This window comes from Neophocaena asiaeorientalis, unplaced genomic scaffold (genome assembly GCF_003031525.2).
Source record: "Neophocaena asiaeorientalis asiaeorientalis breed wild unplaced genomic scaffold, Neophocaena_asiaeorientalis_V1.1 scaffold25, whole genome shotgun sequence".
Classification (NCBI taxonomy): domain Eukaryota; kingdom Metazoa; phylum Chordata; class Mammalia; order Artiodactyla; family Phocoenidae; genus Neophocaena; species Neophocaena asiaeorientalis.
This window is the reverse complement of record NW_020172492.1, coordinates 69,904-97,067: the sequence shown is the minus strand read 5'-3', so window position 1 is coordinate 97,067 and position 27,164 is coordinate 69,904. Positions and strand designations below refer to the sequence as shown.

The following is a 27,164-nucleotide window of genomic DNA, read 5'->3' as shown; positions in this document are numbered from 1 at the left end:
CTGTTCCTGGTTTAAATTAATTAGAGAAAGGATAATGAACTCTTCACAATTCCTTTTCCTATTTTTTGCAACTCTAATTTGTATTTGCAATAGTAGTAGTGCTCTCAAAATGGTTGTATGAAAAAGAAGGCAACATTTTCTATAGGCTGACATTGATATATACTCAAAAGAGGAAGACGTGAGACAACAATTACCAAATTATATACAATTGTGAATGCAGAATATACCTCACTCATCTCCAACTACATGTATTCTCTCCTTGACTTCTTGGTTGAGTCCTCCAAAGCCTGTAATGCCAACTAACTCAGTGGAAATATGATGAAGGGGGAAATTAGAGTAGAAAAAGACAGTAGTTTATTCTCTTGCAATTAAGACATCTTTCCAATTTTTACAAAAATATACGACCTCGAAACAACATCACTAGGGTCCCTCTCAGGTCCTTGATGGTGTCTGTTCAAACGATAAGCTCCGAAGTGTAAACTCCACCAGCCTCAAAGGAAATCAAGCTCTTAACTCTTTTCATCAGTTTTTCCCTTTTTCCATCCGTTGAGCTTCTGTATAATTGTTGCATGTTGAATTCATCCAGTTATCTGCTTAATCTGTTCTCCTACGTCCTTTTCTCTCCATCCATCCTAACACAACGGCCAAAGCAATGCTACTTAAACTGCATTTCCTACATTCCTTTTCCTTAATTAGATCTATCAATGATTACATATTGCTTATAAAATAATTTACAAATGTTTTATCTGGAATTCAAACCTTTCCTCATTCAAAGCCCCTCTTACTTCTTCCACAGCTTCCTTGTGCAAAACCACTGCTCTGCTGTTGATATTCTCATTAATTCTAGAACACTCTCTACACTTTTCCATACCTCAGAGTCTTTGCTTGGATGTCCTCTTCCCCTAAATTAGAATTTAATGAGTAAATATTCTTGAGACCCTCCCAAATCAAGTCTTTGGAAGAAATTTCTCTTTCCTTCAACTCCTGTGGTACATAATTGACCATAATAGTCATTTGTTACTTAGTACGGATATTACTTACTTATAATTTTAAAATAGGAGAATTTTTAAAGTCTCTTAAGTCTTATAAATTTTCCCTAACTTTTTGCCCTACAAATACATAGAACACATTTGTTGAGAATGTGGCAACATGGATATTGAGAATAAATACAAGTGTTTGGGGCTTAAATTTAGTACTAACGGTTAACTATTTGCAGTCTGTTCTTGCTAATGGTAATCTAATATGGTTAAGTCCCCTACACAGGAACCTTCAAGTTGCGAACTTTCAAAGATGCGAACGTGCCCCTGTATGCCAGCTGTTGTGCTGGACTACTGTACTTTTCAAGGTACTGTACTGTAAGATTAAAAATGTTGTCTTTATTTTTGTGTTTGTTTGTCTTTTATGTATTGTGTGAAAAGTATTATAAACCTGTTACAGTACAGTGCAGTACTATATAGCTGATTGTGTTGGGTACCTAGAATAACTTTGTTGGACTTATGAACAAGTTGGACTTACAAATGCGCTCTCGAAATGGAACTCGTTGGGGGACTTACTGTACCATATAGCAACTTTGTGTTATGAAATAATAACATGTTGGTAATTTTCTTATGTTCTTCTAAATATCTTTGAAATAAATACTTGGTTTTAAAAATATTGAGGAAGATAAAAAGGAAACAAAAGCACTCAACGGATGACTTAGCCATCAGTCTCTGAAATCAAATAGAAGAGAAAAAACAGTAAAAATAACACATCTAAAAGATATTGTTGAAATTAATTTGAAGCCATTATTTTCACTTGAACAGTGGAGTGGCATCTTAAATGTTCAACAACTGCAAATAAAGTGAAAATCTGTAAAGTAAAATCACTCCTGAAAATACTTTAAATTCTCCGTAAACATATATGTGTTTGTACATTAAAAACCTGTATGGTAATATGTTTACATAATTATAAAATAAACACATAAATGTGAAGGTATTTACTAAAATACATTTGCAAATATTTATAGCATTTTAAATTATATAAAGGAGTTATTGACAATTTAATTTATATGCATTTAATAGTATGGGAAGCAAATCATTTGAAAGGCAGATCTGTATGGGTTAAAAGTAAGATTCAGGGAATCGGATCGCTGGCTTCCATCGTGGTTGTAGCACAATGTCTTTTGACTTTGAGGAAGTTGCTTAAATGGCCTGCGGCTCAGCTAAATGACCGATTGTGGCATGAAAGTCACTCAACTTCATTCCTTATCAGTAAATGCATATTAAAACCTCAGAGAATTACTGCTTCCTGCTCATCAGAATGTCCAAAACTACAAAGATGGAAAACATCAGTGTGTTGAGTGTGTGGAGCAACTTACACACTTGCTAATGGGAATGTCAATCGATATAGACCTTTTGGAAAACTGTCTGATGGTCCCTACCGCACCTAGAGATATGCATACATTATGTCCTAATATTCCACTCCTAGGTATGTACTCATCAGAAATGAGAACACGTGTTTCCCCCAAACCTCATAATTTGATGTTCACAGTAGAACTATGTGCACCGTCTCCGAACTAGAAGCTACCCAGATGCCCACTGACAGACACACAGATAAATAAAATGTGGCATATTTGAAGAATTGAATATCAAACAGCAATAAGGGTTAATAATCTACAGCAACACCCAACAGTGTGTTGGAATAATCTAAACACAGTTTTTAATGGAAGGCTCCAAGCACAAAAGAATAAATGTCTTATTATCTGATGTATACAAAGTACAAAACCAGGCAAATCTGTCCCCTGTTCACAGAGATCAGGAGAGTGTGTCATGGGGTAGGGGGGGAGGGGGTACTGAAGTGGAGGCTGGGCCTTTCCTGAGAGACTGCTGTTCTTCACCTCTGTGCTCTTAGCACGTGTGTCTTCACTTTCTCCGTATTCAGCAAACCATTTGCTTACATTCTCTTTACGCATATTATATTTCAGTACAAAGTTTAAAAAATTCAGCATTTCAATTTCTTGATTTTTGAATTATTAAACTCATTCATACCTAAGGAGAGTGAGCCTGTTGCTTTATACACACATTTATAACAAGTCCTTAAAAGACTAATTTCATGGACTGCAGGCGAAGCAGTCTCCCCAAATCAACCAGCACTGCATTCCTGGCCAAGTTTAGTTCTGTTGTCTGGGTCTTGATTGTGAAAGCATTGCCTAACCTCAAGTTCTGTAAGTGATTTCTGAAAGAGCTTTTATTTATTTAAATCTTCTGAGGTCTACCAACGGTAGATCTGAATGGGGTCTAAATAATTGGAGGGTTTATGAAATGCAGAGAGTATCACCAGTTATGCACATTCCAAGAACCTGAACGTTTCCAGTGAAGAACATGCCTGGGTTTTATAAAAACAAAACAAGGGCAGGTCACGACATTAGCTTTCAGTGGGAGTGCAGGCTCAAACTCTGGCACTGCTGGGGCTCCCGGCTGATTGTTTTCTTTTACTTTGCAAAAGTTTCTGATGGGCGGGACATCTAGCAATGGCTTTAATCCCTAAGCTGGGTTTCGACTTCCTTTTGGGGCAAGTAGTTTCCTGCACTTTCCATAGTTTTTAACCGAGGAGAGCCTGACACAGTGTTAAGCACTGTCAACTACTAGATGTGCCCCTGAAGGGTCCCCAAAATGAGATTTCCAGCAACAATTGTGTGGTTTATGTTATGGACTGTTTGTGTCGCAAAAGGTAAGATTTAAAAAGGAAGGCTTTTTTTTTTCTATATTGCAAAACATTTGCTTACATGCTTTTTACGGTGGTAATAAAAATTTGGTCTAGAAAATGTGTTTAATTACTGTGCTGTAGCCTAGTGTGTGAGATGCTTTTGGCACTGTTCAGTTTAAAAAATATAAGCAGCTTATTTGAATGGCATATCTAATTATTCATCATAATTTTATTTAATGTAGAAGTTCAGAAAATGTTTTAATAATTATTTTCAAAAAATGTGACATGTCATGATCATTTCCCTTGTGATTATCATAAAATGTAATTTAATTTTTTTGCCTAGAATTTTCACCAAAATGCCTATGTGAATATATTAAGAAGTAGGTGAACATAGAACAAGAAAATGAATTAGACAATAAAAGCCTTCAAGCTGCAATGATTGGACTTATTTCAGATAGAGATGTGAACTCTTGCTAAAGAAAAATTGATTTACCATTTACAATTGATATTGCCATGGCTTTAAAAAGTCTTGGAGACAGCCATCACTTGTATCGTTTGAATGAAAATGTATAAATTTGAAAACAAATTGAATATGCAACCTTTGTAAAATTTACTCAATAGGATTTTCTTCCCCTATGGTTGATATAAGATATGCTAGTAGGAAAGCCTTTAGGAGTAGTGAATCTGAGTGCAGGAGTTTTTTGCTGATACCAGTAAGAATTTATGGATAATTAAATTTACTTCTATCACTTTTCCTTGATAGATGAAAAAGTTTCTTCTTGGAGCAAATTTGGTTTCCTAGTTCATGATAGGTAACCAATAATGTGATACATGTTTGACTGACGTTTTTTAAAGTTATTCATAAATTCCCAACATTCTTCACTAGGTCAACAAATTTCAATTGAATGCTTATTTCAAGTCAACCTCTAGGCAGTGAGGAATATTAGCAAATAAAAAAAAACCCTGTCCTTGAGGGTCTTTCAATCTAGAAAATAAAGCCAGATGTCTTTTTTAAGTTGTATCCTTTAGTAATTTTTTTCAGGTTTTTCTCAAATGTGTTTAAGAGTTTTTGAAAGATAGTCTTTTTCTCAGTTATACACACTAATATGCTATTGCTTGATCTTTAGCTTGTAAACCTTATATCCAGCCACTTTTTAAACTAGGTGTACAATCATTTCCCTGTCCATAAGAACATTACAACTAAAAATAACTAATATTACAACACAATATACCAAAATATGATTATATTCGCAAAGAGTTCTGGAGCAATGCTAATGTTACCAATAGCAAACATCTTTTTCTTTACACAAGTGTTTTTGTCTTTTCTTTAATAGGAATACTCTTAGTGCTTCACGATTTCCATATTGTTTGCTGAGGTTTTATGTAGATTGCATTTGTCGTGCACGGAAGACTTGTTAGCTCAGGTTTAAAGCTAAGAATCCATGCTAAATTTAATGAAACTGTTTCAGGGATGACAACGTGGAATTTGAAATATTATTAAAATTGGGTGCTACAAAGTGTAAGTGATAAAAATTAAATAATAGTGATTTAAAAACTCCCTGCATCCCTAATTGATTCCAGCTGATTCATTTCACTTGTATTTTATATTTCATGAACGTATGTTGTAACGTGACAGCAGTTTCTGCTGGTGAATTGAGCATTACAGTGAGAGTGGCTGTAAATCTGGCCACTTCCCAGATAAAGTACAGCTTTGGTATTTAAAGTAACACGTACATTAGCCTCATGGCTTTCACAAAAGCTCACACAACGCACAACCAATTCCATCAGTCTAGCCCTAACAGAAGTTTTACTCAGCAGAGTGGCCTTGATCATTAAAACTATCCACATATCCTTCAACATTTGCCTCTGTTTTTGTCTCCCATGTAGAAATGACGATGGAATACAGATTGAGAAACTGAGAAATACTAAACTGAATACTGAATGCTAAGTTGAGAAAAGACAGTTGTGTATACTCTCACGATCTGCTTTACTCAACTAGAAACTGCATTTCAGCCTTTCCTAAGTGGTCTCCATCCTGTTAAGAGTGAACATTCCTCAAAAATACTAATCACTACTAAAGAGGAGTAGGAACCAACAGCAAGAATTTATAAGCTTAACTTTCTATTTTTCCCCCTTTTTAGAAAAGGATATTGGAGACCAAGCAGTACCTTTTTAACGCAATAGGTGGTCTGCGTCTTCATCTCTAGCTTTACAGGAACGTCAGCTGCTTGCGGGGTAGGTCACCCCAGGCTACTAAGAGCCGGGTCAGATTTACAGAGTTCAGAGTAACCGTTCCTGAGTTATACCACATCGTTTCTGCTTTCTGGAATATCTTGTGACCAAGCTTTTCAAGAACTTTTAGATTTAAGATCCAAAAAGCGTATACTCTTTGAAATTAGCCACGGCCCCCAAATTCCAGGCTGATTAAAGTAAATAAATCAAAACACAACTGAAATATGTCCATGCTGGCTATGTTGTTTGGAGAGATGTGTTTTCTAATTCTGGAGGTTTAAAGGGCAAAAATGTTCTTTCAGGACCTGAAATATGTTACATATCAGAGAGCTTCTATTCCAACAGAGAGAGGAGAGTTTATTTCTTTTTACTATATTGTTTCAAGTACAAGATGGTTTTGAATTTGAATTAACTAATACAAAAAAATCAATATTATGATCATAAGAATTAATTATAAATTCATAAAAATTACTCTTTTTTAAGGATAGATGTGAATATTATGTATATTCATCTAATCCAGAAAACTTGTGATAGCGGTTTATAATCCTAAATTCTATGTTTCAGTTCCAGTGTGATAAATAAGAATTCCCCATCTCCAAAAAAAATCCCACATTTTCAGAGGTAGTAGTGTGGGTATTTACCTATACGGTGGGATCTAAAGTGGAGCAATGGCCCAATTGTCTTCAACATCTTCCCTTCTCCTAAAATGTTTTACATATTAATAATACCATAAATTCAACCAGTCTGAAACTTATGTGGAGTGACAATACTCTGTGTAAGAGTTGGGACAGTTAAATTTAGTACTATGTACCACACTTATGTGAATTATTATCCACAGTAAGTTTTCTGTCTGATAAGTTTTCTGCAACAATTTTAATGGGCAGAGGTAGAACTGAATGAGGATGAGGTAAGAACAGGACCCAGCAATCCTGGAAGATGAGGTTTTCTCAGGAAGGAAGATCTGATAGGGGAAGCAGTCTCGTGGGTACTTTGACCAGGGGTAGAGGAAACACCCCCAGGAATGTCACGAGAGCGAGAGCCTTGCTGACTTTAAGTTTAGGCACAGCCTGGGAATGCACTTGCTACTCTTCTGCCTGCACGTAATTTCAAATTAGAACTAAATTATTTAAGTATTGCTAACAGTATTCTTAGCTAGAAGTAAGTTTTCAAATATACGTGGAAGCACAGTTTAGGGAGCATTCTTTATTTTGGTTCTTTGGTTGCTAGGGCTGGAGCCTCGGTCTGAGTTGGCCCACTTGTTTTATCCCCTCCATCCCTGACGGTTTCACAGCCTTGGGCATGTTTCCTTCTTCCCGGCTCTGTTTCCTTCTCCTCACCCCACACACCATCCCCACCTGCCTGCCTGTGAGAGTCTGCCAACCAGCCTACCCCGTGCTCACTTAACTAATGTGCACTTTGCCCACTTCTTAACAGCTTTAACCAGTCTCAGAACACAGTGTACAAAACGGGCGCAATGCCCCTGAAAAACTAAAGTGTTACGTTCTAGCTTAAGGTTATAAGGAAACACTATAAAAAATGGTTCAGAGAGAGTAAAGTAATGGGACAGAGAAAAAAATCACAAAACGAATAAAAAGGAAGGGAAAGAAAAAGAAGTGACAGAGCACTTTTATTTGTTTTGACATTTTGACCAAGAGAGCCAAGTTTCTCCTAACCCTTGTAAAACAGAACTGTAATAGATAGAAAAGTGATTATAGAAATGCTCCTTCAAAGGTTCCCCGAAGTTTTTTGAGCTAAATTAAAATGATACCTTACTTCAAAAAGTATAACATACATTCAAACATAGGACACATAGGATGTAGAATGGAATTTTACAGATGTTAGATTTCTTGGGTTCATGCAACAGAGGTTTAAGTGCACTAAACATTTGTTCCCTTATCTTATCTTTTATGTTTGTTACCGTCTGCAATGCCTTTTCCCCAGGTTATCCATAATCTACAGATAAAATTGAATGTCTTCAGGATAGCTTCACATTCACTCATCCATTCATTCATCTATCTATTTGCTCATTCAATGATCATCTTTTTTCTTTTGAGTGACTGCTAAGGACCAGGCACCGTGACAAGCGCTTTCCGACAGGAGGTCACTTAGGAGGCAAAACAGAAGGGACGATTATTGTATTTTATCATATAAAGTATTTTGATGGAGATAACTGAAAACACTGTAGGGTCACTTAGGGAAGGCAAGATGCTCAAACTGGAATGAAAGAATGGAGTAGGGTGGTGCTAAGAAGTTGGTTTGTAAGAGGTGCAATGAAGAGAGAGAAATATATCAGGGTTGTGATGACATCATGGGTAGGTTTTGACGGATTGTGGTGACGGTCCTTATTCTTGGGGAAGTTACATTCTGATGCGAAGATAGATACATAAACATAACTATGAACCATGAATTATGTTGTGAAGGAAGTAAAGTAGGGGCTGAGGGGAAATGACAGAGATGGGGTAGTGGGGTGTCTTGCCTACCTTGCCTAGAGGTAAGTGGACCACTTGGAGGAAGTGGCTGAAAGCTCCATGAGCTGTTTGTATATTTGGAGATTAATCCTTTGTCCGTTGCTTCATTATACAGCAGAAGCTAACACAACATTGTAAAGCAATTTTACTCCAGTAAAAAAAATAAAGAAAAATACACCAAAATAAATAAATAAATAAAGTTTGTGGAAAAAGCACCAGAGTTTTAAATATCATTTGAAGTAAAAAGTGTAATGAATATGAGAGCTCTTTATATGTAGTAAATATGTATACACAGAGTAAATATTGTGAGAATCTGGTAGAAAGACGGTATGAAAGAGGTGTATCCTTGTCTTTTATGTCTGGGTGTTAAAAGCAAGTAACACATGATTACTCTTTGGGTAAATGCATTGCTTTAATAAAAATCATTTAAATTGAATAAGTTAATTGATAAGAAAATTTTATTACTTTTTTCCTTGCATGAGCTTAATAAAAGGATAGGAATTAAATTTATCAAAATGTTAATATATTAGTGAAAAGTGGTTCAACTCCACTCACAATGTTGGCATCTACATTTGAAATTTAATTAATTTTTCCAGTAACCTAAACGCCATGAAGTGGATCTGAATTTAGAAAGTGGAAAACACACATATTATCCTGTAGTTAAACACAAAATTTCCATGTAAAAACATCCTTAAGTTGAAAAAACAAAACCAAAAACTCGGGGTTTTGGGGGGAAAGAGGGTTGCTGGTAGGAAGAGGCGCAGGCGGTTTGTGTTGTTTTATGGTAGGGTGTTAGCACCATCTAGTGGAGTAAAAGTATGTTTACTTAAATTTTAGAAATCAAAACTAATGTGGAATCATCGATTACAAAGTTTCCTAACAAATGTGCTAAACATTTGCAAAAAAGTCAAAGAAAAATTAGTGCATATGAAAGCCCACACAAGTGTTATTTATTACACAAAAATGAAGTTTCATATGGAGTTTCTGTTCTACGAAATGTAGAATGTGTTTGTAATGGGATCCAGCTCCGTTGATTATTTTTTCCCCTTGCCTTTACAAAAAGAAATTCTAGAATAGAATGTTAAACCATTCTTATAAAACCAAGTAAGAAAAGGAGTTTAACAATGAAAATTATATCAATAAATATATATATGGTGAGAAGTATCTGAATTTGCCAATTTAAAAGTAATGTGTTAAAAGTCAACTAATGAAATCACCCTAATATCAAGGGTAGTTGTATCTAAACTAAGCAGCAAGAAGTATTAAAAAGATTAGCAATTATAATCAGTAGGCATGAGTTTCATTACTAATTTTATGTATTCCCTTCTTTATATGTCATTTTATTAATGAATTACTTTTTTGGAAAAAAAGAATCATACGGTACATGCAGATTCTATTACTTTAGTATCTTTATTGTGAAGTATATGAGTGAATAAAATATGAATGTACTGTATTTTAAAATAGTTATAATTACCCATGTCAAGAAGTAGAGCATTCCCAGCATCCCCCAAATACCCTTGCGTTTCTTCTAGATTAATACCCCTTCCTTTCTTCTAGAAGAAAACATTACCTTAATATTTATGGTAATTATATTTTTGCTCTTCTTTAATACTTTTTAACCATCTATATACACGTACCTATTATATATGTCTGTTCATAACTACAATTTTCTGAAAAAAGTAAGGATTCAATTTTATTCCATTTCACCTCCGCTGGTTTCTAATTGCTAAACTGCCAGAGTGGGTTTCAATTTGAGATTGTCAATCACATTTACACAATACACTTGACCTCTCCAGTTCCAAGGTTACTGAGCTTCAAGAGATAATACAGAATAGGAGTATAGCAGCTGGTACAAGAGCTTGATGAAGATTTCGGAAACCCGGAAACATTATCTCTTTGAATTTGTAGTTAATAACTAACCTCCTTACTAGAGTGAAAACACTTTGAGAGCAGATATTTTCTCTCTTTATCCATTTTTTTTCCTTCAGAGCTTATATTAGTGCCCAATATTTCCTGAATTTAAGAAAGAATAGTATTAGAGAATGCAGTGCAGCAGTTAAGAATAATATAGTAAAGTATAATTATTTATCTGGAAAGTTATTCTTACAAATCTATGTAGATTTAATTTCTGTACAGTAAAATATATATCTTATATATATTAAGACTTACATTTGCAGATAAATGAAGGCTAACAGTGATATTATGATTAATAATAAATATACATTTTGGCCTTAATCCATGGTTCCTGGCACACAGCTCCAAAACTCTTATAATTTCCTAATTAATACAGAGCAAAGGAAGTATCTTTTGTTGATAATTTTTGGTCTTTTGTTCTCAGTCCTGAAATAGCTCCAGAGGACAAGAGGTGAAAGTAGTGTCTTTTGTTATTCACAACAAGCCTCTTTCAACCACACCTAAGTTTATGTTAATGAGGTGATTTTTGGAAAGGCCCTAGAGAACCAAATGATGGGGGCTGGTTGCCAGGAGGAACTGACCACTTGATTAGAAGGTTGGAACTTTTAGTCCCACCCTCCCCACCCTACCCCAGTCCCCAATCTCAGGGGCTCTGGGAAGGGAGGCGGAACTGGAGGTTTAGTCAGTCACCAAGGGCCAGTGCTTTGATCAATCGTGTCTATGTAATGAAGCCTCCATAAAAATCTCTAAAGAATGGCATTTGGAAGCTTCCAGGTTGGTGAACACAGGGAGGTGCTGGGAGAGTGACACACCTGGAGAGGACATGGAAGCTCCACACCCCTTCCTCCAAGTCTTGCCCTATGCATCTCTTCTATCTGGCTGTTCCTGAGTTGTATCCTTTCATAACAGACTAATAATCTAGTAAATAAATAAAAAAGAAAAGACTTACATTTGGATGGACCTGTATAGTTTTTTTTTTTTTAATAAAAAATAACCTAAACATACTGCATTTTTAATAGTTATTTAAACACCTATTGTGTTTTAATTTTTTTGTAGATTGTCAAGAACCCCCTCCAAGAAAAGAAAGAGAAATTCTGTCAGGTTCTTGGACTGAACAAACATATCGAGAGGGCACTCAGGCTACGTATAAATGCCGCCCTGGATACAGAACTCTTGGGAGTATTGTAATGGCATGCAAGGATGGAAAGTGGCAATCTCTTCATCCTTCGAGGATATGTCAGAGTAAGTCGTTCTTACATTTGTGAAATCTGTGAAAACTTTTAGTTGTGAAAATACTGGGTGCTACTATGGAAACGCTGGCTGAATTCTATCACTATTGTCATTTAAATACAAAATGATACATCCTCATTATTTTCTTTTTAACTTTTTATTTTATATCGGAGTATAGTTTATTCACAATGTTGTGTTAGTTTCAGGTGTACAGCAAAGTGATTCAGTTATACATACACAAGTATCTATTCTTTTTCAAATTCTTCATCGTCATTATTCTTAACAAGGTGTTGTCATCTTCCAAAAGGTACAGATAACTTTGCCATTTTTCACTTTTCCATATTTTCAATTCTGTCCTCTAATACAATATCAAATATCCCTGTCCTCGAACTCATGTAAATTGTTACTCCCCGTGCTGCATACTAACATTACATCCTTTTTTTTTAATTTTAGAAAAGCCCTGCGGACACCCTGGAGACACTCCATTTGGTTCTTTCCATCTTGCAGTAGGAACTCGGTTTGAATACGGTGCAAAGGTTGTTTATACCTGTGATGAGGGGTATGTAGCCAATAGAAAAATTAGAGGCTTCTAATTCAGATAATTCATAATGGAAATAGTAAATAGAAACTGTACTAATTTATGTGTTTAAGGTTACTATATTTTTCTATGAACATATTTATAAGTAACATACAAGCAACCTGAAAATTTAAACTATAATGGAAATGATTATATATTGATACAATTATCATCTCCTCAACACTGAAAAATTAAAATGAATTATGATTACTCTGGGAGAGTGTAGTTATAGGAGAGTGGGAAAATAGCATGCATATAAATAAAAATTCACTGCAATGAGTCCTCACTACATTCTATTATGTGCAGAGTATTATAGGAGTTTGATATGTCAGGGGGATCAAGAAATTACACATGGAATCATTATTCTCTTTCCATTTATTTCTTGAATTGAGGCAGTAAAATAAAATATTTTAAAGCTTAGGCTTTGGAGTAAGCCTATATTCCAAAACTCTACCACTTAATAACTATATGTATATTTTAAAAATATCTCTTTACTCCCATGTCCTCACTTATAAAAGCAGAAACATATCAAGTGCGTCACAGGATTGGTGGGAGAAATAAATACGACACACACTTGTGGCCCTTAGAAGAGTTCCTGGGATATTGTAAACACCCAATAAGTATTAGTTCTTATAACTTAGTCTCTCCTTGGTCACTACCAGAGGGAAATTTTTCAAAGAGTTTTTGCCCCAATCTCTGAAATATCCCTTTCCAATCCAGGCTAATCTTGTCCCTTTAAGTTCCACCCTTGACCTAGCAAAAGGAGTCAAAACTCATAAACTTCTCCTACTAGATTCCCTGAATCTCAGTAATAAATAATATTTATAAAATCTCAGTAATAAATATATTTATAATTATAATATCTATAATAAAGAGATTAGTGACATACATGCTTTGACTCTGGCTCTGTTTAACTCATCTTTGCCACGTTCGTCTTGTATTAACTATGGATAAACTGTCATAGACCCTGTAAGAGCGACTGTCTCCACCACCCAGCTTGGGCTTTCAACAGGACTAGATATTTGTCAGTGAAATAAAAGTCCTTGGACTGTTGTAAGGTCAGCATCAGAGGGGATATAAGTCTTCTGACCCAATAGTGGAATCTGAACATAGAGTGGGTTTACTGTACCCACGGTTTCTGCCAGCCAACCCACCCTGTGTGTCCCCTTGTCCCATCCCCCTTTTGTCTGCTGTGCACCCATTTAGCTGAATACTAGCCACTTACCAGAATACTCAATATGGAAGACCAGTTTGATCCTCCTACAGGGAGGGAGTCTTATAAGAGGCCCTCTGCACAGTGTTTCTTGTATTTTGCCAGCTTGGGGTTGCAGAAACACAAGCCCTTACTTTTCTCCAAACCAACATTTGGACAATCTCTCTATCTTTCTCTCTCCCTCGATGTACATGGGCCCTAGCATTACTGACCTTTTCGAGTCGTCTTAACAAGGGTCCTTCTGCCCGGTGTTCTTTCAGCCAATAGAATGAGACTGAGTTGGGTTCAGAAGCAAAGGAAAAATTCATTTTTAAAAAAATTATTTTTTATTGGAGTATAGTTGATTTACAATGTTGTGTTAGTTTCTGCTGTACAGCAAAATGAATCAGTTATACATATATCCCCTCTTTTAGATTCTATTCACATATAGGTCAGATTGTCATACTGAGTGAAGTAAGCCAGACAGAGAAGGAAAAATATCATATGATATTGTTTTTATATGGAATCTTAAAAAAGGGTATCAATGAACCTATTTACAAAACAGAAATAGAGTCACAGATGTAGAAAACAATCTTATGGTTACTGGGGGGGGAAAGGGGAGTGGGGAGGGATAAACTGGGAGATTGGGATTGACATGTACACACTACTATATATAAAATAGATAACCAATAAGAACCTGCTGTATAGCACAGGAATGCTTCATTCTCCCAACAGGTTGCAAGTGAGCAGGGCTGCTTTATAGGGTCTTGTCAGCTGGGAGGGGGCAGGGCAGCCGCTCTGCTCAGGATCCAGACCACAGTGCTGGGTGCAGCATCTCTGCACACGGCCCGATGCCACCATCTTGGATGGAGTGTCGTGTGCAGGGTCTGCGCATGGCCCTAAGCTGAAGTTTAGGGGCAGCCATTTTGAAGGAGGAACTCTAGTTTGAAAAGCCAGGTGCAATTCCTCGACAGGTGCGACCCTGTGAGCCAGTGAAACTAGACTAAGCACAGTGGGGGTGGGGGAGGGGGAAAGGTTAGATTTATTCCCCAGATTCTAGTTTTATTCCCCAGGAATTGTGAATGGGCTTTGCTGGTGACGCTAGGCGGTTTTGTGTAGAATTTTGCAGAACTCCTGAGAGAGATTTGGACAAGTGGATGAGTCCCTGGTGTAGATGGAAAATATTCACCAGGAAATCTTCTTTCTCCATTATAAGGTAGAGCCAAGAGAGGAACCAGAGAAGAACCTTTAATAACCAATTATTTTGTTCCTTTGTGTGACAGAGGAACAGAGTAAAAGTTTGACTTCAAGTTCTGTGACTCTCATTTACTCTGTTGAAATGTTTTCTTCCTGTAGAGAAGTAGGAGCAAATCAATCCCAATCCAAGAAAGACACAGTGTTTTTTGAAGGAGAAAATTTCTTTTACTTGTGTAATTTGCAGAACAACTCTTATTTGCAGACAAAGGAAACATTTGTCCACGTAGAATTCTTTAGAAGTTCATGAAAGACCATTTTTCAAAATTCTCTCTTTTGTGGTTATCAAAATGCCTTCCATTATTTATTTTTTGAGAAAAAGATTTTGTTTGTTTTGTTTTTTGCCTCCAACCGTCCAATGTAATAAATATTGAGAAGGATGCTTTGCCTTCATCTGAAGCATCTGGGGATGACAGCACACTGTACACCTGCCCAAGGACCTTGCGTTAAAGTACAGCATCTTTGGTTTTAAGATCAGACTTGATGAGTTACTATAATTCGACATTGAATGAGTTCTATAAGCCAACTTGACTCAGTGACTGCACTCTGGAAAGCATCTCGGATCTCGGGGATGGAGATAGGGAGATGGAGACCAGTGCTGAAAATAAGCCACACTAAGACATTTTTGTTAGCACTATCCTTGATCATGTAAAAAGCCCAAAGCATCCAGAAAATATCACAATCATGGAGGGTAGGAGTATGGATAGAAATATGGAAAAAGTGTGGACGGGGGTGACATACAGTGACCTGTTGTTTACTATCATGTTTTTATCTTCTGTTTTTGGTGATTGTTCGTGGAGCTTATTACATTGTTAAATGTACCTCATTAGTGAAAAAATAAATGAATGAAGGAATAAAAGTGCGTTGTGCATGAAACAGTAATGACTTTGTGTCATGAACCAAGGGTTATGATTATTCCAAGTCCATACACCTGAGGGTTTGAGGGCCTTTCTTAAGAAAGGAAGGAGGGAAGTATATGCTGTTAATTTTCCATGAAATGGTATCAAACTTAAAAGTGGGCATAAACATGCATTAGCTCACAACTCCGTTATTGTTGGTTTTCAGGTATCAGATGCTGGGAGAGATGAATTTCCGTGAATGTGAATCAAATGGATGGACCAATAATATTCCCGTATGTGAAGGTAGATGTAAAACTGATTTACAAGTATATTAAAACATACACTTAAAATATTAGGATTTTTTGAAATGTCTTACATCAAATATTCATAAAGTCTATAATTAAATATTTCTTACTGAAATTATTTTTGTGGATTCTACTGTAGTACAGAGTGGATATCTAGTCCTTTTATTGCTACAGTATTATGTGTTTCAATAACCAAATATAAATACAGGCTCATCTGATCTAATGGTTAATGTATTACAGATTAGAAAAATCTATTTTTTTTTTCCTTTTGGATCCTAACCACTAGAAATAACACAAGTATCACATCAAAATGAAGCTGAGAATTTCAACTTTATTCATGAAGAGGCACTCCCCCAAATAACGACCCCAGTGCAGGGATCTCTGGTAGCGGCTGAAGTGGAGAACATGATTTAGCCACCTCCTCCCTCTTGCCTGGCAAGGGGAGTTTTCCTCTGGTCTTAGTTGTACTGAAAAGAGGCAGGAACTAAGGAAGACCTCTGTCCTTTCTTACAGATCCATAAAGCAAACAATGAGAATGAGAAAATGTACATCCTGTTCCCAAATTTTGAACTAGTAATTCCAGTCTCTAGTCATCATGAAAATAAGAGATCAATCAGAATTGTTTTTCAAAGTTCCATGGTGAGGAGTAAGGAGAGAGGGAGAAGAAGAGAGAAGGAAAGGGAGACAGAGAAAGAGAGAGAAAAACAAGGAGGAAGCGGAAGAGGGAGAAGGGGAGGGGGGAGGGGGAGGAGAAAAAACATGATGACTCAAAAATCCCGTTGTCTGAAAAAGAGAGTGGATCTTTCATCTGCGGAAATGAGGGGAAGGACATCAATGTTCTAAGGAACATCCACATTGGAATCGCCTGGGGTGCTTCTTAGAAACTGAAGTTTTTGGTTAGTAAAGATGTATGGAATCAGTATCCCTGGGGTGGTAGGGCAGCCATAGAATTTCCATTTAACAAGTATCCTGGGTGATCATTGTAAAATAAAGATTGAATATCATAAGCTAAGGGATACTGGAAAATATTAAGGAAAATCAAAAAAGTGCTCAAGTTATTTTGATGCGGAAAAAGGAAAATTAAAGACTATTTATTTATTGAAATAAACATAATCAGAAAGTTTGCTTTTACACCTTTTAGGGATACAGTTTTATATTATTGTGGGACTTAAATGGAAATTTTGTATTTAATTATCCCAAACTTTATATTTCTCAATTATTTAAGAAACACTTGTTTGCTACTACAAAATATATAAACTGTCATTCAAAAATTCAAAGTAGTAATTTTCTTTGTTCACTCTCATAGAAAAGAATCAGAGATAAACTTACAGTTTTCTTTTGTTTGTTTTTTTGGGGTTTTTTTACTTAGTAGAATTTATTTCCGGCTAACAGGTATATCAAATACATCTTTAAAAAGTTTAATTTTCTCCAATCTTGCTATTGGTTATATATATATGTTATATTTCTATATACTCATTTTTCATAATAAAATTTTCCAATTCTGTTAGAAAAATTTGTATTTATTTTTTCAGTTGTTAAGTGTTTACCAGTAACAGAACCAGAGAATGGGAAAATTTTCAGTGGTGCCCTGGACCCAGACCAAGTATATACTTTTGGACAAGCAATACAGTTTGAATGTAATTCAGGCTACATACTTGATGGACCTAAACAAATACATTGCTCAGCAGATGGTATTTGGAGTGAAGAAAAACCGAAATGTGTAGGTAAGATACACTTACTGTTTGATTATTTGAATGAGTTTAGTTTCTTTTTCATGAAAATATGCCTTTCAAAACACTGTGCATCCTACAGAATCTGAAAAATACTAACTCACTAGCATTTATTCAGCACTTACTATTTCCCAGTAAGTGATCTAAGTTCTTTACACGCGTCATCTATTTTACCTTCCAAATGACTATGTGATTTATGTACTGTTTTCACCACTATTTTATAATTGAGGAAATCATGGTGCAAAGAAATTAAATCACATGTACAAAATTATCATGGCATATATGGTAGAGGTAAGATTTAAACGTAGGTTATCTGACACTAAAGTCCATGCTCTTAACTATAATTAAATTGTAATTGACTAACATAAAATCTTAAGCATTTCTGCTACAAGTTTAATATTAAAACTCCAGAATGAGTCATTTTTTTATTTGAAAAACTATCATTATTTATTTCTATTGATGTGTCATGATCACATTGTGTTTTTGAATAACACTTCTAGGAAGTGCCCCTGTTTTATACTTGCACTGGGAGTTTAGCATAAATATTGCTGAACTGAATTGAATCCACTAAATAAATCTTTGTCTTTAAAAAAAAGTTCCATAGTTAGCTAGAAGTTAGCATTTCTTTAGTTTTAATACTACTGACCTGTGCCTGATGGCCAATATGATGATTCTGGCTTTTGTAATAATATATTTTGGTCAACTTATTTAAAAGTACCATACTTCGTTTGACCAGTATTTCTTTGGCAGACATTTCTGCATATTTGTTTTTTAACATTATCTAAAATCCCCAAATTATTTACACTTTCTTAGTCTAGTCTGTCCTACAGTGAGATGAAGAGAGAAGCGTCCCTCTTCCTAGGAAGTCTTTTTTACAAAACTAGGTCTTCGAGTTAATAATGGCAAACATATTTATATTCAGTGTAGCAATTACTGTATACTCTAGAGGTTCATGGATGGGACTTATTTCTTGCAACTAAATTTCTGTGGTTAGTTAAACCTTTCTGGAATGACTGATGCAGAAGATAAGTCTTAAAGGAAGAATGAGAATCTTTCAGATGAAGTTGAGGAGGGCAAAAGCAAACCAGTCAGAAGAAGTTAGTGGAGAGGAAGGGACAATGGCCTTGAGGCGTCTTTGAGCATGAAGCTCCCCTATTCCCACTGTTTTCAGGGACCTTAACTTAGGATGGAGGCAGGGAAGAAGTTAGTGATGGAGTGAAGATTGGCAGTCCAAGGTTCTGCGGGGCTACATACACCATGCTGAAGAATTAGGCTTTTATACAGACTGAATTGGGAATCAATGAAGCATTTTAAATGGAACAATAAAGTGACAAGAAGAAAAGATCATTAAGTTACAAATAGGATAAAAAGATTAAGATGAAGGGAGAATAAAATCTGGGAAATTAGTCACTGTTGCTGGAGTCCCAGAGAAAAATTTTGGAGTGACGATAGTATGAAAGATGATGGCCAGCTCTTTATTTTTTTTTTTGGACGGAAAACTTGGATGGATAGCAAAACCACACAAGCTGATCAGTTGCTTTTTGGAGATGTAATAACAATGAGATATATTAATTTCTTTGACAAAGTGTTTTGTCAATAATTACTCTATTATCAATAACTAAAAAAATATGTAATTTTTACAGGTCACTCAGTGAAAATACATATCACATTAAACCTATTTCTTTTTTTCTTTTTTTTTTTTTTTGCGGTACACGGGCCTCTCACTGCTGTGGTCTCTCCCGTTGCGGAGCACAGGCTCCGGACGCGCAGGCTCAGCGGCCATGGCTCACGGGCCCAGCCGCTCCGCGGCACGTGGGATCTTCCCGGACCAGGGCACGCACCCGTGTCCCCTGCATCGGAAGGCAGACTCTCAACCACTGCGTCACCAGGGAAGCCCTAAACCTATTTCTGTATTCAATTTTATATATACAGTTGATGAATGTTACTGGCCACTATTTATTTCAAGAGGACTATTTTATCCCCAAACTAAATAAATTAGCAACATGATTTAAATCAGAATTTTTACTTACTTCAAAAATGAATGTTAAGAACAACCGATGAATTATTCACCAAGCATTCAAGTCAAAACAGGACTTTTGTTTAGTTGTCTGATTTACCTAATGGAAACAAGAGTTGTATCTTTATATAATTATGTTTGGGACACAGTCCTTTAATATATAACAAACCTGTTGGAATTTAATCCCTTTTCTTTAGAAATTTCCTGCAAACAACCAACCATTTTAAATGGTTATCCTATACCTCGGAAGGAAATTTATAAGGCAAATGAACGAGTTCAGTATAAATGTACAAAAGGTTTCGGATATGGTGAAAGAGGAGATGCCGTATGCACTGAATTTGGATGGACCCCAGTTCCTTTATGTAAAGGTAATGCTATGTTTCTCTTCTATATCTTTTGCTGTATATTTTTACCAGTTGTTTTAATTCATATACTCTTTATGGTTAAGCAGTTTATTTTTTCTCACAATGGAGTATTAATGCTTATAGGAATCAACTATTACAGAGACATAACATTTTATGTGTGCAAGGCCTGTTTTGAGATCAATTGGTGTGATTCTCTCACTCTGAAGATACACGTAAACAGGACCAGAAAAGTTCAATAGCTCATTAAATCTTTGGTCTATGGTCACAAAGCAAATCTAGAGCAGAGCCAGGACTGTAACAGGTTTCCCAATCCCCAGGTATATGTACCTCTCAAATAATTAGAGTCCTCTCGTAAAGCCCAACATTTCACTTTAAAAAGTAAATTATACTAATACCAGATGAGGTAATCCTCCATGGATAATGGAATTAAGTAGAAGAAACTGGAGATTTCATTAAGCACAGGCTTCATATGAATCAACTGTGGTGATGGTGCTGAAAACAGCTCCTCTTTTAGGCTTTGTAAGGGAAGGATGTTACCCAGACTCAAAGAGTTCGTTTCGACTGTGCTCTTTGCCCACCAGAAATTATGTCTGCTTTTTTGTTTTCTGCTTAGCCTACCTCATTTAGAAAGGGATAGTTTCAACTATCATGGCTTAGAAGAGAAAAATATATCAATAAATAGTTGAGGAATGTAAGAAGTCATAAGAAGAGCAGGCAGATACAGCTATAGCATGGTAATAAGAGTGTTGAGTTATTTGCAAACACTTATGAAAAGGAAGGAGTTACTTTTGATGAGGGCTGCTTCACCGAGTAAAACAAGTAACAGTATTGTCACACATGACATCCGAGACAAGTGACTTCCTAAGAGGGTGACTTTTACAGGTATTGCCACACTGTGATCTTCACCTCTTAAGAGCCCTCTGAACTTTAAATCATGCTATTCGTAATAACATATATAAACCTTGCTTTGGTGATCCTCTTTTACAAAAACTAGAGATAGCTTTTGAGCTGATTTTATTCTTAAAAAAATTTAGTTGAGCCCACAAGCAGCTCCTTGGAAAATACATCCTCCTGAATGACCTTCACTTTCAAGCATTGTTAAGAAAATATTTAGAAAGAAGTTAATGAACACAAGACAGTGATAACTGTTACCGAACCAAAACTTGGGTCTGCTCACCTGCACACAGTAAAGCTGATCTACTGACACCAGGTTGTGGTGAAGGGAAGTGCAGCATTTATTGTAAGGTACCAAGCAAAGAGTCCAGGGCAGCTAGTGCTCAAAAAGCCCAGCCTCCCCAATGGGTTTCAGCAAAGCATCTTTAAAGGCCAGGTGAGGGAGAGGTGTCTCAGGGTATGTGATCAGCTCCTGCTGATCAATCAGCAGAATAGCCGATCGTAACCCAATCAGTTATCTGATTGGTTGATGGTGAGGTAACAGGGCAGTGTCACAGGGGTTAACATCATCAGTCCTCAGGCTCCAGTAGGTCTGGGGACTACATGCTCATGGTCATCAAGTAGTTAACATCTTCCATTTGGTGGGGTTTTCAAATGTGTAAAACAACTCAGGAAATGTGCATCAGATACTATTATCTATCTAGGAAGTTCAGAGAGGAACTACAGCAGAGGATATGGGGGAGGGGTCTGTCCCGGGAAGGCCCCACAGGGTCCTGCTCGGTTACACAACCATATGAGATCTGTGTGAGGCTGATGCTGTGTGGAGTCCAGCTGTTTATCTCCGTGGCATTCGTGGCTCCTGAGCAAAGAAGGTGGATGCACAAGTTCTCTGGTGTCAAACTCTGCCATATATGCTACTTCCAGAGCCCCTCTTCTATCCATCCAATCACCAAAATAGAGCTTATAAACCACTTATTTTATATCAGGACTCTTGTCCTGTATTGAGGATAAACATTAGAACAAAGTTTCAATGAATCCCAGGTTTCAATGAATTCAAAGTAAAGCTTCAGGAATTCAATTTTACTTGGACATAGGACTCAGGATAACATGACGTAGAAGTCATTGAATTATTCCTTTTTCTTGGTCACTTACCTACCTACTTAAAACTGTTCCTTAGAACAGATCCGTATTAGTAGTGGGAAATCTCTGTTTTTCCCACAGTGTTACTACAATTTCTAGGCTTACTTCTCTTAAAACTAGACTCCTTTACACACACACATTAAAGAATCCACATTTATAAGACATTTTCCTTTTAAAAGTTCATTTTCCCAGTCACAAGTCATAACTTAAAAATTCAAGACTGTATGCTTTAAGGTCCTGCTTTCTTTAGCGAGAGAGATACCAGGATTAGGATTGGTACTCTCTCTTTTACAAGATAATTTGCTAAAGATCAATATAAGTAAAGAGTGGTTCACCCAAAATTAGATAAGCATGTTCTGTCTCTTAAAGATGCTTCATTTTATTAAAATGCAGTTTACATTAACTAGATATAGAGAAGTCTTTTATTAAAAGAAACTCCACTCTCTTACCTCAGCTAATGACACAAATACCTCTCCCTATTTTCATGGTACATTGGAAGGATCTACCTGCTGATAATGATAAATTCCAGATCTACATATCTTATTTTGTAGAACTCTATAAGAAATTTGGAATTAAGTCATAAAAGTAAATTTAAATAAAATAGTCTAGGATAAAACACTTAAATTGTCTTCTATCTGGTCTATGTTTTGTACGTGTCAGGGGTTTTATTTGAGGGTGATTTGTCAAAACTTTGGTCTCTGTATCCAATAAGGGGTAGTCTCTGACAACAAGTCACTCACAGGAATAAATAAAAGTACCAAGACCTGTTAAATAAAAGCCACCTTTGATGCAAATCTCTCTGTTCCCTGTACAGACTGGATTTTTTACGATTCACAACAGAGTGTTAACCTTGAATTAATTATTCTTATTTCAAATGCTTAATGGTTGCTTCTAAAAGTAGAAAAAATTTGGCCTTACATATTCAGACAGTCTCAAATATTATTATTATTATTATTATTATTATTATTATTTTAATAGAAGCACCTACCTAGGCTAACTTCTCTTAAACATTGCCCTGGCAATGTTTTAATAACATTATTTATTTTAATGGAGATCATGATTATTTTAATGGAGATCCCTAGAAGTTCTTCTACTCTTAAATAATTTAACAAAATCTCCCAATATTATTTAGTAGGTATCTTAGTGAAACACGTTTATTTATATATTGTGACTTTTGAGTTCAAACTTTGGTACTCAGTTCAGCTGTAAAAACTAAGACATGGGGCTTCCCTGGTGGTGCAGTGGTTGAGAGTCTGCCTGCTGATGCAGGGGACACAGGTTCATGCCCCGGTCCGGGAGGATCCCACATGCCGTGGAGCGGCTGGGCCCGTGAGCCATGGTGACTGAGCCTGCGCGTCCGGAGCCCGTGCTCCGCAACGGGAGAGGCCACAACAGTGAGAGGCCCACGTACTGCAAGAAAACAAACAAAACTAAGACATGTAAACTGGACTTCAATGTGTATATGAAAATATGATAGATATAGCAGAATGTAGTGAAAGAGAAAAAACAGAAAAGAATAAATGAACACATTTAAGGTTCATTTGAAGTTAGTGTTAATTAGTGAAGACCTATTTCACATAAAACTTGTGTTTAGGTGATCACATGTAATTTCTATTATTTCTAATATAATCGTTGCTAATCATGTTAGCAACAGAGGCATACTGAAGCTCATCTGGCAGAATGGAATATAAAGTTAAGACCAATTAGGAGACTACTGTACTACCTCTAAAAGCTGACCATACACAGTGGGGGTGTCTTATGAAAGGGAGGAGATATATAAGCAATAATACCAACTTTATAGAACATGGTGTTTGACTGAATTTTGAAGTGATGTGGAGGAAGGAATATAGGGGTAAATTTCCAGGCTTCTGTCATGAGGTTCTTGTGTCACAAATTCCAATGTTATATACAGGAAGAAAAGCATATACTGAAAGAAGGATGATGATTTAGTTTGATATATGATAAGCTGAGTATGCTTTTGAGTTTTACACATGGACCTGTCCAATGTGAGCTGCAACTGGATATATGGACTGAAGAATTTATTAGCATAACAGGGAAGCTTTATGTCATGGACAAGTCTTGAATTACACAGAGAATATGATGAGGAAAACAACAAAATCAAGGACAAATACTCATGTAGATCCAAGTACAAGGCATCTCTCTTCATTCATACAACACTTACAGGGTCTTCAGGGAAGATGTTTCTGGCGTGGTGATAAGCATCGCTATGAAGATTTAGAGGAGAATCGTTCAAGACACAAGGAGCAGAAAGTGCAAATGATAGGCCTAAGCTTGGCATGTGTGAAAACCAGACTGAAGGTTAGTGTGGTGGTAGCACAGAAAATAAGTAGGAAAGTGGTAGGGGATGCGATTGGAAAAATAGGCTGGGCCTAAGAATTAAGTGGAGTGGTGGAAGAAGAGGAGTAACTATAAGTAAACTAAACAAAATTAAATTGTGTTGTTCAGACAAAGATAAGGAGAAGTAGGACATAAAAAGGCAATGCACTGGGGAACTTCAAGAAGTCGGTGATCAGCGGTGTCAAATATTACAGAGTTTAGCTAATAATATACACCAGACACTGTAATATGTGGAATACAAAGATTTTTGAATTTGGAAATTGTAGGATATTGGTGACTTCTGTCAGAGCAATGTCAGCACAATGGTGGTGTGAGAAGCCAGATGGAAACAGGTTGAAGAATAAATGGGAGGAGGAATATAATACCTTAGTGTAGTGTAAGTGTCTGCGACATTAAACTTTTGATTGCCAAGGCATACATTTTTTTTTTTTTTTTTTTTTGCGGTACGTGGGCCTCTCACTGTTGTGGCCTCTCCTGTTGCGGAGCACAGGCTCCGGACGCACAGGCTCAGCGGCCATGGCTCACGGGCCCAGCTGCTCCGCGGCATGTGGGATCTTCCCGGACCGGGGCACGAACCCGTGTCCCCTGCATCGGCAGGCGGACTCTCAACCACTGTGCCACCAGGGAAGCCCCAAGGCATACATTTTAAAGGCATTTATCTTGAGTAAACATACTGTCAGCTGTATGACACAGCTACTGTCAAAATAACTAGTTAAGGAACCAGATTGCCGTGCCCATGAAGGTCCCTTTATAGAAAGCCCTGGGTGACCTAGATAACTGACAGCTTTTCCCTTCCCTCATCCTAATTCCCACTCTTCTGCTTTAAATTCACCAATAAAGGGTGAACCTGAGAACCGTAGACACCCACTCTGTGACCCTAATAAAAACAGAGCTGCAAGTTCGTTCTGTCTCTGTCTCTCTTTCTCTTTCTCTCTTTTTCTACCTCTGACCTCACTGTGGGGTACACTGCTCAGGTGTACTGGGTACACTTGAGTAATACTTGACCTGTGAGTAATAAATCTTGTTCTTCAGAGTTTCCTGATGATTGTTGCTGAGGGGCCTCTTGCAATCATAATAAGAACCACAGGGCTGGTCCACCCACAGCATTGACTCCTGTCGGGAAATGTCTGTGGAGGCTCCACACAAGCAGTACAGCCCAGGTGGGTGCCTCAGACAACCCAGCTGACAGCGTCCCTATGGATAGGCTGAGAATGATACAACAATTACCTAAACTTGGACAAAGGGTAGAGAGAAGGAGTTTAAAATGGGAGAAGTTTTCATATCCGTCTAAGACAGAGTGGTTGACAAAATGAGAGAGAGAGAAGAAATAAACAATGGTTCAACATCCATGGAAAAATGAGAAGTTTGAGAAGCTGTCTTGAATTTGAACACACACAAGAAACAAACAACAACAGCAGCAACAACAACACCACACCTTATTATCAAAGACTAAGGGAAAGGCTTAAGTCCAGGATAGATGCAGCTAAAGTTGAAGAAATCTTGGGAAAAAAACGCTAGGGAACTCACGACTGGTAGTCTCAATTGTTTCCTGTGAATGCAAGGACTTATTATCTGTTGATGAGAGAGCAATTGTATTAGGCGCCTTGAGCAAAGTAAGGAGACTGTGGGTCACTGACTTCGGGAAATGGAAACAAAAGTAAATTAGGAGCATATAAACAAATGAATTTCAGGCAATGCTGAATGTCCACCACAGGTTTTTAGCCCAAAATACAATATGGCACCATTATAGATGGCTCTGTAACATTTCTACAATAGTTAAAAAGCATGATATTTTATTAGAAAAGGAATATTGCAAATTGCTCCATTGTTGAGATATAGCAAAGTTGACATAAGTGACTGAGAAAAGCTTTATAAATTAGGAAAAACTAGGTAAAGGGATAACACACTATAATCCCCGTGTCAAATCCAGCCTGTCCCCTTTTTTGTAAACAAAGATTTATTGGAACAGAGCCATGCGCATTTGTGTATGTATTGTTTATGGCTACGCTTGCCCTACAATGGCAGAGCAGAGTAGTTACATCAGAGACCTTTCATCTGGCCCTTTCTATAAAAGGTTTTTCAAATCCTGGGTTCGGTTATTCTATTACAGGAAGAAAAATGTATTCCAAAATCTCAGTGGCTTAATACACTAAAGTGTATCTCCTATTCATGCTCCCTTCCAGTGTAGGTCAGAAGGGTCTCTGCTCATCATTTTCATTGTAAGAATCAGGGGATGGAGACATCACCTTTCCATGTTCTTTTTGTTGTTGTTGTGGTGGTATGTGGGCCTCTCACTGTTGTGGTCTCTCCCGTTGCGGAGCACAGGCTCCAGACGCGCAGGCTCAGCAGCCATGGTTCACGGGCCCAGCCGCTCCGCGGCATGTGGGATCTTCCCGGACCAGGGCACGAACCCATGTCCCCTGCATCGGCAGGCAGACTCTCAACCACTGCGCCACCAGGGAAGCCCTCTATGTTCTTCCTTTAATCACTGCAGCTGTGGGGAAGAGAACATAAAAATTCACACAATGACTGTTACAGTCACAATGACTGTTCCTCCCTAAAGGAAAACATATTACTTCCATATTCATTTCGTTGTCCTATGCAAGCCATGTGTTTATGTCTACTTCAAAGGGGCTGGGGTATACTATCCAACCAAGCGTTTGCGGGGAGGAGACTCAGAATATTTGTAAATAGTACTTGTGAGAATGACAGAAGCTGAGGAACTTGCAGAAAGTGGAAAGAATAGCTGAAGTGATATACCAAGAATTCATTGCCAGGTATGGAATATCATGAAGCATGTGTTGGCTTTGGAGAAAGAGGATTCAAGAATCCAGGGGGCACAAATACATTAGATGAGAAATACAATGGAGGGAAATACGAGTGATACGGCAGGAAGGGCATGAGGCTGTGCTCATTTTCATGACCTTTTGTGCTGTACTAAGAACAAATAACATCCACTTTTATA

General features: G+C 37.0%; 1 protein-coding gene across 3 annotated transcripts in view; it reads left to right on the top strand.

The window, feature by feature from the left end:
* Nucleotides 1-3,541: 3,541 nt before the first annotated feature.
* The window catches only part of CFH (complement factor H), a 92,983-nt gene continuing 69,360 nt past the window's right edge, over nucleotides 3,542-27,164 (top strand). For 2 of the 3 annotated variants that reach the window (XM_024738213.1, XM_024738212.1), the window contains exons 1-6: nucleotides 3,542-3,708; nucleotides 11,355-11,540; nucleotides 11,982-12,087; nucleotides 15,617-15,693; nucleotides 17,228-17,419; nucleotides 19,640-19,810. In XM_024738213.1, coding sequence (XP_024593981.1) covers nucleotides 3,651-3,708; nucleotides 11,355-11,540; nucleotides 11,982-12,087; nucleotides 15,617-15,693; nucleotides 17,228-17,419; nucleotides 19,640-19,810 — 790 coding nt within the window. In that variant the 5' untranslated portion in view covers nucleotides 3,542-3,650. The remainder of the gene's footprint in view (nucleotides 3,709-11,354; nucleotides 11,541-11,981; nucleotides 12,088-15,616; nucleotides 15,694-17,227; nucleotides 17,420-19,639; nucleotides 19,811-27,164) is intronic. The other variant, XM_024738214.1, reaches the window with a different exon arrangement.